This window comes from Labrus bergylta, chromosome 11 (assembly GCF_963930695.1).
Source record: "Labrus bergylta chromosome 11, fLabBer1.1, whole genome shotgun sequence".
In the NCBI taxonomy this organism is placed as follows: Eukaryota; Metazoa; Chordata; class Actinopteri; order Labriformes; family Labridae; genus Labrus; species Labrus bergylta.
Window position 1 is genome coordinate 20,163,594 of NC_089205.1, and position 16,960 is coordinate 20,180,553.

At 40.0% G+C, this 16,960-nt stretch overlaps 1 protein-coding gene across 2 annotated transcripts in view; it reads right to left on the minus strand.

Annotated features, from left to right (window-relative positions):
* LOC109985787 (neprilysin) overlaps positions 1-6,394 on the minus strand; it is a 31,056-nt gene extending 24,662 nt beyond the window's left edge. The window contains exons 1-3 of one of the 2 annotated variants that reach the window (XM_020636191.3): positions 5,885-6,394; positions 2,617-2,793; positions 1,263-1,298 (exon numbers count right to left, since the gene is read on the minus strand). In XM_020636191.3, the coding sequence (XP_020491847.1) occupies positions 1,263-1,298; positions 2,617-2,793; positions 5,885-5,927 (256 nt within the window). In that variant the 5' untranslated portion in view covers positions 5,928-6,394. Of the gene's footprint in view, positions 1-1,262; positions 1,299-2,616; positions 2,794-3,395; positions 3,527-5,884 lie in introns of those variants that run through there. The other variant, XM_020636192.3, reaches the window with a different exon arrangement.
* Between the last annotated feature and the right edge of the window lie 10,566 nt (positions 6,395-16,960).

A 16,960-nucleotide genomic window follows, 5' to 3' on the forward strand; every position in this document is an offset into this window, starting at 1 on the left:
TTATTCATGTCTAGCACCTAATGCGTATTTTGTGACTAATCAACTAAGACTCCTTAACTAAATAAAAGCAGAACTTAAAACAAGCTAAGCTAATGGTAGCCTGAGCTTGGCTGGCAGCCCCAGGGTGCTGTGCCTTCCTAATGATCCTGGACCTCCTGCAGGATGATCTGTGTCTCGGGGAGCTGGTCTTTTTAAATCGTTTTTATGTGAAGGTGTTGCAGGAAGATGCTTCAGGTTGTAAATATTTTTGAATAATTACTTTTCTTCTCTGTGACTCAGGACATGTTAATCTGTGTCTGTAATTGCTCTGGGTTTTATGTCTGACTAACTTGTTTATTGTGCTGCTGCCCCTTTTGGCCAGAACACTCTGATTCTTAATCACAATGAGGTTCTCCTGGTTAAATCAATTCAAAATAAAGAAAATGTAGCTGTATTAAGTGTAGCTCTAACTTACGTAACATCTTCCACTAGCATGTCAGTGTTTATGTGGGGCTTTGTAACTCAAATTATTACCTCAAATCAGATCGATACCAAACCCTGCATTTCAGGCTAAATCTGACGTATTACAGACTCTGGTGTTGGTATTGGAACAACTCAGTATCTGATTAGGATGCATTCTGGGTGTTCCCTTTTCAAAGTTTTCCAGACATGTTCAACTTTTAGGTGACCGCAGGGTCGACCCGGAACTCACTCGAGAGAGAGATTGTATCTCATTTGGCATGCAAAGGCCTCAAGATCCCCCTGGAGGAGCTAGAAAACATTGCAGAGGAGATGAACGCTAACAATAACACACCTAACACCTGATAAGTGAAAGATGGGTAGCTGGCTGTGTGGTATGAAAATGTCTCCACTCATAACTGCAATTAACAAACTCTGACAGTCAAGTTATATACGTTTAACAAGTTGGATATGTTGAAACACTTCAGCTTTGGATGTGCATATCCGGATCCTAATCCTGTTGACACAATGCTCATACCCATTTCCGGTGTCTAACCTTCTCTTGTGGTTCTTCAGAGGTGATCCGAGAAGAGCACGCTTTTGCACCATGTGTCTGCTGATCATGATTGTTTGTTCGATCACTACTATGAGTTAGTGGCAACATACTCGCAGTTGAAGAGGCCATTTTCTCTAAGTATGTCTGTATTCCCTCAGTTTCTGCTGCAGTCTCGATTTTCCCATTCTGTTCTCCTCTGAGAAAAATCAAAGCCTTCAAAATGAGACAATAAAGACAAGGCACAGAGAAACAAACAAACAGTGCTTACCTGACTGCGTGCAGTCAGCTGTGGTGCAGATTTCATCTACAGGAAAAATGCAAAACAAATCATCACTCACAGGGATTTTTACAGTCATCAGTCAATATGTCAAATACTCATTCTCTCCTTTCCCCTTTTCCTTGATTTATTTCGCTATCTCATCCTTCATGCACACAGCTCTAAACTACTTAGAAGTGTTCCTTTCAACCTGTCAGGCATAATGTAGGTACTAAACTCTTAATCAAACACAGTCCGACACATACAGACTTGAACACACACACAATCAATTAAAAGTCATATGACCTTAAATACACAGGTTATGATGTGAAAATAGGTAAGTGTGCACACAAAAGCAAACTCTGAACAAGTCGTTAAACATCTTCCTGACACCGCATTTAATAAAACACAAGCCAGAAAAAGATAATAATTACGCAACACACAAACAACTAGTCAGCACAGAAACAGATTGATTAAGTTGGATTTTTTAAAATGAAGTATCTGCATTCTTGATCTGCTGAACTGGTGAAGTTGTTTGTTATCTACAATATGTTGATGTCATACTAATAGATAACTTCTTGAGAGGCACCTCCCAGTTATCCATCGTCCTTGGACTTAATAAAAATCTTCATCATGTTGCGTAACTAAGACTTTGAGTCAACTCTGATTACAAGTTTAATCACTTTGATGTCCGGGAAATAAAAGGAACAGTGAGGACATTAATGATTGGAAACCCTGTGTGATTCTCATACTGTGCATTGATCTGAAGCAGATTTGATCAGTTCCCCACAGCGAGGAAAGGCAGGGAAATTATCGACTTCTTATTATGTGACATTTACAGCAAGATATAAGATTCTTCACATTTTGACCAGAAGCCTGAAACGTGAAATAGCACAATTTTTTTAGTTACATGTTACACGTTACATGTTACACATATTGCCTGGAAGGACAGAGGAGAACCTTTGCACACTGTTTTCTTCGCTCTGGCTCAGTGGTTGTACTTTAGCACTTTGCTTTGAAAGCACACAGCTCCAGTGTCTCTTCTTCACCTTAAAACACTATGCTGTACTACCATTAACCATGAACTCAAGCTGTAAGAGACAGTCAAGTTATGGACATGGTGGAAAAAGGCAAACTTTAAAACTTCTGACACTTTTGAAAGGCTGACTTTTTGAAGCAGGAAAAAGCAAAGATTGACTTTTTGACAAGTGGCTCCCCAAAAATAGTTTTTTTTTAATCACGAGACACTGTTTCGGATCACTCTGTGTTGTTGTTTTTTTGTAAGAGTCTTATGAAGATTACTTTTCTGAAGAAGGATCCACTGGGGTTTTCAGTTATTCTCCACTGTCCTTTCTTTAACACTCACCGGTTTTCTGTGTGGCAAAGAGGATGATGAGGGCGACAATGGCGATGAAGAGCAAGGACACGATTGTAATTAGGCCGATCTCCAGAGAGGTCCAGCGGGGCTTTTTAGCCGACTTGGGGGGGTTAGTCTCTGTCATTCTCAGGTCTCCTCCTTCAGCTGCCGACTGTATCAACTCACCTGAGGGGAGAGAGGAGCGAGGGAGAAGCACAGAAGATTGGATTCACTCGAAAATTAAGGAGTAGATTAGTTGGTAATGAAAGTAATCCTACATTTCAGCCCTAAATAGAAGGAAGAATAGGACTTATATGGCATTATATTTGAAGTGTAAATCATATCTGGACCGAAACTGAACCAAAGAATCTGTAGCATCTAAAGAATTTGTGCATTTGACCTTTGTCCACAAATTTGACCGTGTCAGGACCATTTAAAAACCCAATTCTGATAAGCCATTAATCTTTGAAGTCAATATGTCAAACACACGCTGGTTGTAGCTTCTTAAAGTGAAGCATCACATCAGTTAGAGCTGAGATTTATTAATTTTGACATTAAAAAACAAACATTCTGTCAAGTCTCTGGATTTTTTTCAGGGCATCAGCCGAAGATGGAAAATACAAAGAGAAAAGGAGATAAAAGACACATGATTGTGATAAGACAACCAATGTGGAAAAAGACTCAGTAGTTTACAGAACCAGTCTCAGAGCAAAAGGTGAGAACAATGGAAGTTCTTAGCCTCTGGTGGCAGTACACTCCAGACAACAAAAAAAAAAAGAAACACGCACTTTCTGAGGAAACAAAGACAGAATTTCCCTCCGCTCCTCACGCTACACGGTTGTTTTCCTCTCTGGGGCCAAGAGAGAACTTTACAAAGTTCATGTAACAAGCAGTTAAATACTATCTCTGAAGGCAATTAATCCTTAATCCATTACCGACTCTGCACATACACACACACACACACAGAGTCATGCTCTCACATATTTTTACAAGCTGGTGTCATGAGGTGCTTGTGCAGATGGAAGGGTTTCCCATCATTCTGGCTGGGATGAGAGTACAAAGTCTCCTGGCTTCCTTTGAACGGGTATAGGCACATACACACAACATCACCTGTACACATAGAAGCACACACACACACACACACACACACCCAAATGCATCACTCTCACACATAAACACAACTCTCCTGAATGTCAAATCCCCAATGATTCCACTTCAGGACTAAACAATAGCTTAATGTAAACTCCCTCAGGTTAACAGTCACTATCCAGCATGGTAATTGGCTATTACTGTATACGCCAACCACAACACGCTGCACACCTTACTCCACAGCAGCATTACGGCATGCATGACTTCACTACAGGTTGTTAAAACCACTACAAGAGAGTGTTGGCCTCAGTGTGTGTAGTAGACACCTTTCTCTCTGCAGTGTTTGTCTTTGAATGATGTGTTTCTGCAGCAGACATTGAGTCAACTAAAAATATGGTAGGAGAAAGTTGAATGACGGCATACAATGAGGAACTAATTAGACAGTAGGAGGACATGAGTTCATTATGTTAATCACAGCTTCCTGACAACCTTTCTCCAGCTGAAGGAAAAGGAAAAAACTTCAACTTTTTTTTTTTCTATCCTGAGAGCAAACACATCACCGTGACAGCCGTCCCACAGCTCCAATAAAACCATGTGTGCATGTCAGCATTGTAGAGGCTGCACACTATACTTCCTCGTTGTAATACTGTCACGTTGCATTCGTAAAAAAAAAAAAACTATGAAATTCCTTCGAAATTTATTTAAAAAGGAAAAGGGACGTAAAGATGGAGTCGAGGAATGTGAAAAAAGAGTATGGGTTGGGGGGGAGTAAGTTGTAAAAACAGAGAGAGACACTGAGAGGTCTTTAAATTATGTTAGTGAGTCCCTCTCTGTAGTCTGAGGTATTTTGGGTGTAAATCTTGTGAAACGATTAATGTATGCCCTTTAAATGCACTATCACTCATAATGAAAACTTCTGTGTAGCTGTGAAGGACTTTTTAGGAATTGCACCTTTTTAAAGTCAGATGAGGCTTATTTACTTATCAACGTTGTGTTATTACCTGCATGATATGCTTTTTAAGGATATTTGCTCTGTGAAGGAACGCCTAAATACATGTTTGAAGTAAGTGTATTACAAGCTTTTATTTCTCACTGTTGTCACTGTTATTGTTGTAGGGTATGTTCCCGGTTTTAACTTTTAAAAAGGTGGCTTGTGATGTTCCTTCCTGAGTGTACTCTGGAAGTTGTTCTGCCCTACCTGCGTGTTAAAGGAAGGACAACCAGAAGTCAGAAACCTCTCTTTCCAGTTGCCTCCTCTCTCTGTCTGCCCGTCATGATATATCTAAAACATAAACATGTCCCCATGTCTTGTGAGACCTCACAAATGCCTTCAAAATTAAACCCATCATTCACTATGACACCTGAAAACACACGTTGGCATGCACACACACATACACTCAACAGGAGACTGCTTGCACAGTTTTTTTTTTACAACCTACATCCATGTGAGCCATGAACATGACATGTACCTAATTGAGTTTGAATAAGTGCAGGAATGTGGCCTACTTTTACTCAAAATAACACCTTCTCTGGGACATCTCTGGGACAACACAGGGCCTATAGCTGCACTGTGAAGACTAAAATCACTTTAAGATCATTTTTGTGTGGAGTCTGGATGCTCAAAGGTGCTGTAATCTGGCAGCGGTGAAGTCTACCTCTTAGATTGCTTTCCAAATGCTTTATTGGATAGCAGCATGATTGAAAAAAAAATAACTTTTTTATTTTTTTTATAACTCTAAACATCCCAGTGCCCATATACAAGTGGAGAACCAACACCATGAGCTTGGAACACCCAGCTGCAATCATAAGACTGCAAATAAAAGAGTTCTGATGGGACTAAATGCAAAGAGGTGTTAAAAGTGATACGCCGCTGCAGCCCCACACGCGGTCATGTGCAACTGAGCAAGACGCTGCTTAGTCCATGCCAGCACCTCATCTCCTGTTGCACTTCGGGGATTCCAGGGGGGGGGGGGGGTCATGGCATGATCAACTAGTGCACGCTGCCCCGGCCCGTGTCGCCAAGCCGGCACGCGCATACGCCAAAAAATAGTGCACTAGCGCGCGCGCAGACACACACACACACACACACACACACACACACACACACACACACACTCAAGAGGGAGAAAAAAACGCGCACAGATGGCACAGCGTAAAAAGAAGCGCTCGGGGTGCATGAACGACTTACCAGATGTGTCGGGAAATTTTCGGTCGATGATATATATGGGCATCCCATCCACTGATCAAACATCCATCTATTCCACAAAGGGAGAGCGAAGTGCTGATCGATCTGTTCCAGACTATCTATCTGCTTCACCCTGGATTTCAACAAGGCACACACCGATCCCGCCTCTCTTCTTCTTCTTCTTCTTCTTTTTCTTCTCCTTCTTCTTTTTCCTTTGGATTTCTATTTTAGGAGTGCACATTCACACGAGCACACTCACATGCGCACAGACCTTTCACTAAAACTACCTTATGTAGGCTACAGTACCTCATCTACACACAGAGAGGATCGCTGAATTCAAAAGAGCCATCAGACTCTTACGCGGCGCAAATGGTCAAGTGCGTGCTCCACAGGGGGGGTGGGGGGGTATCCCATATTTATAGAGCCTATGACATGTAGTGAGGCAGTGAAGCAACCGTCTGAAGTTCCCCGTCCACCGAACCTCCTCCGTCAGGGCGGCGTTAAGAAGTGACCCTGTCAGCGGCACTTGCAGTCAGCGGAATAAGCTCCAGAGCGCAGGTTCAGGTGAACGGTGAGGAGCTGACGTAGTGTATTTATACTTACTTTTAAAGCTGTCAGAAGTGCATACAGCAAGATCACGATAATCATATTAATAAAAAAAAATGGCCAGGGGGAAAGGGGGGGGGGGGGGTGGAATTGTATTCGTAAAGTAGAATTTGCTCTAGTTCTTGTCACATAATAGCACCTAACATTTCAACAATAAAGTGAGGCACACATTTGACAGTAAAAGTGCTGCATGTCATCATCACTTTAAGACTATTTGCATATCATCACTATATCAGTGTTTGAAAAAAACTGTCAAACACAGAGGCTTACAATTACCAGCGAAGCATGCAGCATGTATCCCTTTATGTGACTGATCCTTTTAATTAGCCTGCTTTTTTGCTGATTAGTCTGTTTAACATTTCTTTTTTCGGTCCTATACTGTATCGCTTGTTTGGCAGTTATTGTGGTTTGAATTAGTATCCCAATGTAACAATGCAGGTATAGCCACTTGTTAGTGTTCGATACCACCGTTTGTGAGAGGTAGTACATTTCACGTTGTGCGTTTGATTTTGATATTAGTGCTTTTTTACACATGTGGTTCTAGTTTTTATGAGATTTAAATGTTCTAACTGTGCTCACAAAATAGACACAATAAAGTTTCAATAACCTGCAGAAATCTGTAACTGATTTCTTTTGACATTCAAATCTGATCAGCTCATGGGTTCATTTTCAGTTTTATAGAACTGTCCTGACAAAATAACACATGTCAATCATTTGTCTGACATCAGCCATGGAACTGTCATATAAATGATCAAAGTTTGCTGATTTTTTTCAGTTCTGACAGTCGTTGAAATAAGACATACTGAGAGAACAAGGGAACAAACCCTGTATAATGTATGGGATTCTTCAAATACTGTACAAACCTGCGTTTCTCTGATCTTTGTTGCTCTAAAGCACCAGGGGTTCTTTATAGCCTGTATACATTTTACAGTATGGACACAGCGCTCAGTGTAACCCAATAACAAATCCTTTTACTTTGATCCATTTATTTCGCTGTCAAGTTGCATGTTGCCTTTTTCCCTCTGCCCTCTTTAATGTTGATCATCAAAGTTCACCAGTGGGTCATTTGGTGTAAGAGCAATTAACTCCGCAAACGTATAAAGATGTCGGGTCTGAAAGTGAAAGTTAGCATCAAAGTGAAAAGAAAGTAAATCGAGGGAATCACTGCAGAGAATGAACAACCTCGTTTTAGTAGATGCAGGGGAAATTATCAGATGAGAACTTGTAGTCATTTGTTCGCTGGAACTTATCTTACTCATGGGTTTTATTTTTAGCTGTGGTTGCTGGTTTAAATCCATACATAATGGAACAAAACATTTTATCTAGTTATGTTGTTAGTGGGGTGAAGTACAGTACTCATCTAATGAAAGAGGCATGTTTTAATGATAGCTATTCCAAAAATTCCTCCAGCCATAACTCCTTTTTTCCTAAACTCTTATTAGACCCACATGTGATTTCAAAATTTGCACAACTAGAAGAAACCTGTCCATGTAACTAAATAGCAGAATATGTCGAGTGACTTGAAAAAAGACACATATCTGAAACACATAAACATTGCAAAACTCACACAGTTTGGTACAAGAAGAGCCCATGCTTTAGATTTACATTGTATAGAACATGGACGTAGGTCAGTGATGTCACACATTGGTTTTTTTGAAGAGGTGTTAAAAAGCCCAACGATGCTGTTGCCATATCGCTGACTCTTGCTAACTACTGGCCAATCAAGAAGCAGGCAAAAAGGTGGAGCTAAGGTGGGCCTTAAGCCACTTTGGCAAACAGCTGTCCTACTCACCTTTCACACCCTAAGTATGCACGTTTAAACAGATGAGTAATAGAAGAATATCCCTCCTGAAACACAATGAAGACATGAGCTTTAGAGACAAAACACACTTTAAACCAGGTTGTAAACAGTCTTATTTCTGCTCTTAATATTGGCCTGTTAATATAAGACCTAAAGGAGATTCCTTGGCTTCCCAGTCTCAAGTGGAAACTTGTTGAATTGCAGTTTTTTTGACTTCCTCATTCGCTTAATTTTCAAATACGGAGCTTGTGGCTTGTTTAACAAAGGTATGTCAGTAATATACACGTTGAGGTACAAAATGTTTTGAATAAACATCAGCACAAATCATGACAATTTTTTTGTAGTGGGTTTTTATAAGGTACTTATCAATAGTCAGGGCCAACAAGAATAAAAGCTTAACTATTGTACCAAAGTGGGCAGGTCACAATAAAGACATATTTTAGCCTTTTCATATTAAAATATATTTTATTTTTCTGTTTCTGCTATATTTTTTTATATTCAGTATCTACCTCTTCTCCTGGTTGTCGGACATCCCATTTTCCTCTGCACTATGTTTTTAAATGTCAAAATGGCCCTGTATTTCTACAAATTCAGAGCATATTTTCAGATCAGCTGTTCAGGTCAGTGACTATTAAAAGAGACAAGCAGAGAAATTATTAAAAATAAAGCAACCATGGTTATACATTCTTCTTAGTAAGTACTCCGGCCAGCTTCACCAAACACGGACCATCGTGACTAATATCAACTAAGTGTAGTACACTTACTATTGACAAGTAGCTGATACAAGCCCACTTCAAAAAATCCAAACTAGCCCCTTAAGTTAAGTGTCTGATCCATCCATCTACTTCCACATCCTACATTTTGCTCTTTCCTGCTCTTTATAAATGTTACCCGACTTTCTTCACCAAACAATAAAGGTAATGTGTAATAAAAAAAAGCTGTGTGCATGGGGAAAAAAAAATAGAAAGATGTATGTTTGGTGAAGACAGAGACGCTGCTTGTCAACAGGCAAGGCAGTCAACTGCTTGGGGCCCCTGACCAGTAGGGAGCCCCATAGGGCTCATAAACCAAAGCAGTGGCCTAAAATGTGCAAATTTTGTAATAACAGTAAGAAAACCTCCCCAAGGGGCCCCCAATCTGACAGCATTCCCTCTCGTTGCCCTGCTATTTGTTGCATGCGTTATTCAAGTTTGTCAATGAATGTCACCAAAGAAAATTGAAGAGGACTTAGCTGTCTGTGGAAGAGAAAAAGAAACAGGAAAAAAATGGAGGCGGATTAAGCGTCGGCTGGCAGACATAATGGTGATGAACGCTGGTTGGAGGGCCCCCCAATTTTTTTTTTGCCTGGGTTCCCAACAGGCTCTAGAATCGCCATTTGGTGAATACAATTTCACTTATTCTATAAGTGGAAAACTGCACATTATTTTTTATCTCAACTGTCCTTTACACCCAAAACACTTCTTGGGGCCCCTAGACTCCTTTCTGCATAAGCTCTTGTTGAAACGTTCTATTGTCAATCATCCCCTTAGAACCAAGATAAATAATTATGCAAGGCTGATGGAGTGTTGCCCTGTCATACAAGCAATGTTTCATTGCTTCTGATAATGAACAGCTTGATTTCCCTCAGAGGAATTCTCATCTGTGTGTATATCTCTTGAATCTCTGTGAAGCTGAAATGACAGAAGCTTTCACAGTAGCTGCCTTTCAATGCTTCAAAAAGATGTTCACAATTGCCAGCAGTGCAATCTCTGTGATCATATTTTCCACCGTTTTGTTGCCGTACTCTTCAAATAAAAACCCCTCGCCCCTTCTCTGTTGGCCATTTGAGCTCTGTTCACTGTCAGTAAACCAGCATGTTATAGACTCCGAGAGAGTATTGGATTTTAATTGTGCTGTGCCCGGGGTGACATGGGTATTACAGTCATTTGTTGAAAAATGGGTGCACGTGTGAAAACATGGACCCAGATGTACCTACTCACATGCATTCTGCTTTATTCTTATGTCTGGCAGTATTTCTCAATGAAACCACAGTGCCAAACAGCGTTACGCAAATACACACATTTATCAAGCAGCAACACGTTTGCCGCGTCAGTTACATTTTGATGCCTTCCTAATTGAAGGATGTGGTTTACTGGAAATGTATTACTCAAAAGAAAAAATGCTACAGTGTTTACTAAAGTTATGATTTATTATCATAGTTTTGATTGACAAGCGTTTGGTTTTTCTATCAAAAAAACATCATCTGTTCACCACCACCTTCCAAGACATGAATAATGTGTTCCAGAGAATTTACAGGAAACTGCAAGAAAGCAAACGCCATGACTAATAAGCAGTTCTGCATTTGCTCCACATATGTTTATGAATCACACACAACAGAGCATTTGTCACACTCTCAAGAAGCTATTATTTATCAGATAGTCCATACTGTTGTGTAATTGTTGGGCAGGAGTCTTTAAAGCAGGCAAGACATGAAGGTTCTTTAGTTGGATCAAGGTCACTCAGATGGGTTGTTCTTTCCCCCTTCACGAACTGTCAGGGGAGTAACTCTCCTATCAGCAACAGACGGGCTGTCCAGTTCTGTTAAAAGTCTGCTGTCAGTGCACAGAAACACACTTCTACACATACACACAAAATCTAGCACACAAACACACCCACACAGGCGAGGACGCAGATAAACTACACACACATTAATAAGCTCGCTGCTGTCACTCAGAGACAGGGGCTTTCAGACTTAGGTTTGAACCGGTCATGAGGCAGCAAAAAGAGGAACAGAGAGACGGTCAGACAGATAAGAAGAGCAAAATGGTTAAAAGTGCCAACTAACCCAATATTTCCAGACCAGCACAGACATTTCGAGACGCTTTTTATTAGCTTTTGTTATCTATGAGCCCTTGGATGGGTGGGAAATAATGTTGAGTGTCTCCAAAAACAGAGCTGTACTTTGATAACAGAGGTCAGCTGTTGTTCTTCACTGCTCCATGATTCTGATAATACTGTTCTTTACAGACACTTCAGTGATTTATGTGACTCTGAATGTAATACAATTTGTGATAAAATATGAGCTAAGAGTACAAATGGAAAGCTGTCATGATATGGAAGCAAGGCTGGGTGATTAAATGTCCCTTGTTTACACACTTATACGTACATGTTTTATCACTTGGGAGGACATTGCATTTACTTGCATTAATTCCTTTGAAATGAACACAACCATGATGACTTCAATCAATACAGAGAATGCTTAGAAAATTGCCCTTCAGTACCAATCACATTCACACACTAATGACTACTTCAGGAGCAACTTGGAGATCAGTGGCTTGCCCAAGGACACTTTGGCACATACACTGCAGGAAGTGGGGATTGAGCTGCCAATTGTCCAAATGAGAGAAGACCCCTTCTGAGCCAGAGCTAAACACATGAGTCCCCATACTTTGACTTTGTTGTTATATGTCCCATCAATAGAGGGCAGGGCCTATTGTAACTGTGTTGTTATGACAGTTTATGTCCCCACATCGGAGTTGAGTCCATGATTGATGGAATTTTATCAAAAGAACTGAACATTGGTAAATAAACTAATCAACAATAATAAAAAAAAACATTTAGCGATACAGAATCAAAGATCACATGTATCAAACAGACAACAGTAATATTTCATGAACATTTCATAAAATATTTTTCAAATGTTTTCTGATGCTAATTCATTTATTTCTGATGCTCATTTTTTGAGCACAGGTTGTTCTTTGTGACAATATTCTCAAAGTTTCCATTCTTTATCCAAAAGGCACAAGTGGGAAAGTGTCTCTCTTTCTTGAATTTGCCTTCCTGTCTTCACCATGTGCAAATTAACACTTAAGTTGTCGTCATGAACAAAGTCACAATGGAAGAGGCCTTTTTTTCATCACTCAGGACTTTCATGATCCTCTACACTTGCCTGAACCTGCTTCTGCATTGTAAGTTATTAACTGGAAATCTGCTGATGTGGAAACTAATTACAGGTGAATTAAATAGCGCGTCTCAAAAACCTTTCATGTGGTTCCGCTAAACTTCCATACTAAAATATTTAATATTCTACCCGGGAACATTACTGACCACGAACAATTATCATTAGGGGTGAGACTAAGTATTAATTAGGCAATATGTGGTCATTCTGACCTTTGATACAATTATCTAATCACTGGTGCCAAAAAAAAGATATATATTTTAAATGGCACTCAAAATAGATTTTCCTGACAATTTGACGCACCGTGTCACCATTTCATGTGACCTCACTGTGATGCTAATGAGGGTAATGTGAATGGAAGGTAAGTGGCCATAGAAGAAGTTGACAGCGGCATAAAAGAAGAAGAAGACAGTAGGTTAATGTTTGACTGGTCTGAAAAGAAGTGAAGTCATGAAGCTTGATAACAGGTGACACTACCACCAAGTTGCTGGGAATAAATACTTTACTCTGAGTGAGTTTTTCTTAGATGTTTGTGAAGGCAAAAACAGAAAAACAGAACGCTGTGGTTGCTCTTTGTCTGCCATGTGTTTTGATAACCAGCAATTTGCCATCCGATTAGTGTTATAAGGAAAACCTCATCACATCACAAAGATATAACAGAAAAATGAGAAGCATTCTGTGGTTATTCTGGCTTGTAAACTCACAAACATACTCTCCACAGCAGTTGTTTTATATGTTGACTTGCAGTTCTGAAATGCTGCTGTTGCTGGTTGTGTTTTTTCTCAGTTAGTTGGTGTTGGTTTTGACGAAAATGTCCAGCCCTAGACTGCAGCTCTGAGTTTGTTGCTGTGTAGTTGGATGTTATTTGTTGAGCAGGTGTCTCACACACACACACACACACACACACACACACACACGCACACACACACACACACACACACACACACACACACTTAAGCACCCATGCCTGTCAGTCTGAAGACCCTCACATGCTGACAGCTGAAGGTCAAGTCGGTCAAGTTGGTCTCTTTGATCGCAGAGGGAGAGTGATAATTTGTCCTGGACTGATTCTGTTCTGTTTTCAGAGGTTAGGACAGTATGTGTTGTCCTCTATGTTCTTTGGGCTTCACACTGTACAAGGAAAAGCCTGAAATTCTATGAAGAGCGTCACTTTTAGTAGCATTTATTTGTAATTGGTCTCACATCTTGAGCAGTAGTTAATGTCTGAAACTCATAGCTCTTTGATGTTATTCACTCCCAGGGGAAACTTTCAACAACTGCATATGCATTATTTGGAAAAATAATTCAGTGATTTGTTAATTATCGATAAACCTGCATGAATCTTTTTACATGTACCTCTATTGTGTCTGCTGTTCTGAATTGTTCTGAACCAGACTCATAAGAATGCTGTGGCTGATAGCTCTCATTTTTCAGCACCACTTAGCATGCCTTCTCCTCAATGTCTGCTCCTACACCCTTGAGCTTTTGTGCCAGGCTCTTACAGGCTGATTGATAAACCATTAAACCGTGTACCACTACAGTACAGTTTGACTAAATGCACATTTGTCTTTATACACAATGCTGGAAGGAGTACCTGACTATCACAATGAAGTGGAAGTACGGAAATGATTGCTCAATTAAAACAAAAACTGTTACCTTGAATAGTAACAGATGTCTAATAAGTTGTAACATACTGATTCATTGTAAACAATTATTCACAGGTTAAAGGTAAACTTTTGCTTCATATGGCTGATCTTCTTTAAAAGAGCAGCAGATAGTCTTCATTAAACATTTGGCAAATAACAAATAACATACATTTATTAAACTACAACTGACATCGATCATCAGTATAACCACCAAACAGAAAAACAAAAGAGATATGCCACATTTGCAACTCCTTACTGTTTGTTTAATGTTCTGTGAATGATAAGAGACTTCATTATTAACCACTGACAAACAGATGATAGATAGCTTGTTACAGTTTGTGCATAGGAGTGTTGATTACAGATTACGTCCATACTTTTTATTTTCTCAGTTTTCACATGATAACCAATCATTTCTGGTCGTTTTCTCAAGCTCTCCATTTATTCATCTTGTTATTCCAGAGTCGCAAAAGCACAGACGAAACATAAACAGGCCTAACTTACCGGAACCTTGTTATTGCGAGGAGAGGCAGCATGGCATATCGTAATGTCACCTATCACAGTTACCCACCAATTGTTTTGTTTTCAAGATCGCCATGAAATGAACCCGCTGTCACAAGACAGTACGCTTTGTAATCTAAGGATTATGAGATAAATTAACCTGTTACAATGTGAAATCAAGCTTTTTAGCACTAGATGACAACAACAATACCTCCAGAGCAGCTGAAACAACTGAAACTATCTTGTATTTATGAAAAAAAACAACTTTATTTACCTTGAGAAACTAGATAAACCGTTCAAGATGGAGAGAAAAACAACTGGAAATGACTAGTTTTCACTGGAAAATGGAGTAAATAAAATATATGGATGTATGTCTTCTAAGGGCGTCTGTAGTTAGGTGGTGCCAAGATAGAATTATGCCAGGGCCGGAGGGATATTGACTGTAGTCGTTAATTTTAAATAGTCTTTTACACCCAGTATCTCATTCTTGTGTTATTGTTATTCATGAAAAAAACAGTTGTTCACCCTCTCCTACACCTCTTTCTTTTCATCCTCTTTGTAAGTGAGACATGAATCAGTAACATCGTTGAGACCGCAGTGTTTTTCGACATGCACAGGATGTTCTGTTTATGGTAGCAATGAACTGATTTCAACAGGATCTGTTCTTTTGTGCCTTTTATATTTGTCATCACACCGCATGTTTCAGCAAGAATCTGGGCTCGGCATAATGTGGGCGCTTAACAATGCAAAATGCAACGGTGGGATAATCCTGATACCCATGAAGGATTTGACTGAAAGCAGCTACTGATCAAAATGGGAGGCATGTCGAGACAGATCCCTCCCGAGACTGTTTTTTTTTTTTCCCCGTCAACAAACAACCATCAGGATTCCTTGTGTTAATGCTGTGGTATTTGGATTTGGGCTTTGTGACGAAACACGGTTCTTTGTGAGGAACATCAGCAATGGCTTATGTGGTCACCTTGATGTGCTGGCCTTTTTTTTTTTTTCCTGTAACTGTAAGCGGACATAATTCTGCTTCAAGGAATATTTATCTTAACACGATCATTTGACCACCGCTGACATTCCTAGACCTCTATTTGGGTTAACTCTGTTTCCTCCCTCTCCTTGTGCTTGTCTTCTCCTCTGCCATGAATTCTCTGACAAGAAACATTTGACTCTACTTGACTCTGAACAGTAAGCACAGATAAATTGTTCAAATACTCTTCTTTTTCTGCCTCTCCCAAAGCCTACTATTTGTGTTTTTTTTATCTTCCTCAAAGTTTAAGCTGTAACAGAGAACGATGATGTGAAAATAGTGCAGTGAAAAAAGGTTAAGGCTGCACGGTGTAACGCACAGCAGGATGCACAGAAATGCACAGAGAGAAATGTGTGAAAGCTGTACGCTTCTCTGATGGATTGGTCTGGATGTCGTTTTTGTTTTTTTTATGTAAAGCCACTGCCCTCTAATGATTTGTAATGAAAGCACAGCACTATCCACTCTCACTTGTTACCGCCTGTGGTGAAACATGCTGTTTTTTTTTTGTTTTTTTTTTAAGTTGTGTCTTCTGTCTCTGTCTGAGATGCTCACTGGATGGGAAAGACCAGATTAAAAAAATTGAAAACAACTTCAAGATAAAATCTGCTGCCTGTTGACTTTCAGAGGGGCCGCTACTTCCACTGGGTTTTGAAGAGCGCTCTTGTTTGATAGCACCCCTGCTTGAAAGGTTTTTTGAAAAGTTTGCCCAGGCGTTCTTGTCAGCCGTGTGTAGAGAAGATAGCAGAGTACATGCACAGATGTCAGTCTTAAAAAACCTTCAGACACACACGTCGCATATCATCTCTTTGGTTTAAAAAAAGAAAGCCAGCTGTTTACGTAAAACAGCTGTTTACGACTTGTGCTCAAATTTCCCTTCAATGAACATTTATTTTTTACATAACTGGCTTTTCTGTTCCATTTCAAGGTGATGATTTTTTCTGCAACCATTGTTTGACGGTTTAGTTAAATAGCGCCAGTTTGTTCTATAAGTAGTGCCAGACATACTGAAGTCTGCTGCCACTTTCTGTCTGCCTCTTTAGTGTTATTTCATCGGAGGAATGAATGAGAGTGCAGTAGTGAGATGGGGCCCCCGAGGGAAGAAGAGGTCCTAATGGTGCCTCAATGAAAGTCACTAGTCTGCTCATTAGTGTAAAAATATACACACCTCGTGCACATAGGAAAGGAGGGAAGCAAGACTAAGTAGTTGCAGACACACACACACCTGAACACACACACACACACACACCTGAACACACACACACACACACACACAGATGAGTTTGACACATCACCTCCTTATCATACTCTCCTTTTATCTCCTCTCTCTCTCTTATCACATGATGCTATCCCTCACTCTAATGAGAAAACAAATGATAGTTTTTGACTGCATAAATGCTCAAACAAGCTTCACATGTTTTCCTTAATGTTCTCTCTGTAAATAACTCGGGGCTGGTTGTTTTTTCACCAGATCGTTTCGTCTTAAACAAGTAATTGATTCCATTAAGCCAGGCATGCTCCAGGAATTCATTATGCTGATTATTGTGGTGCAGGAATG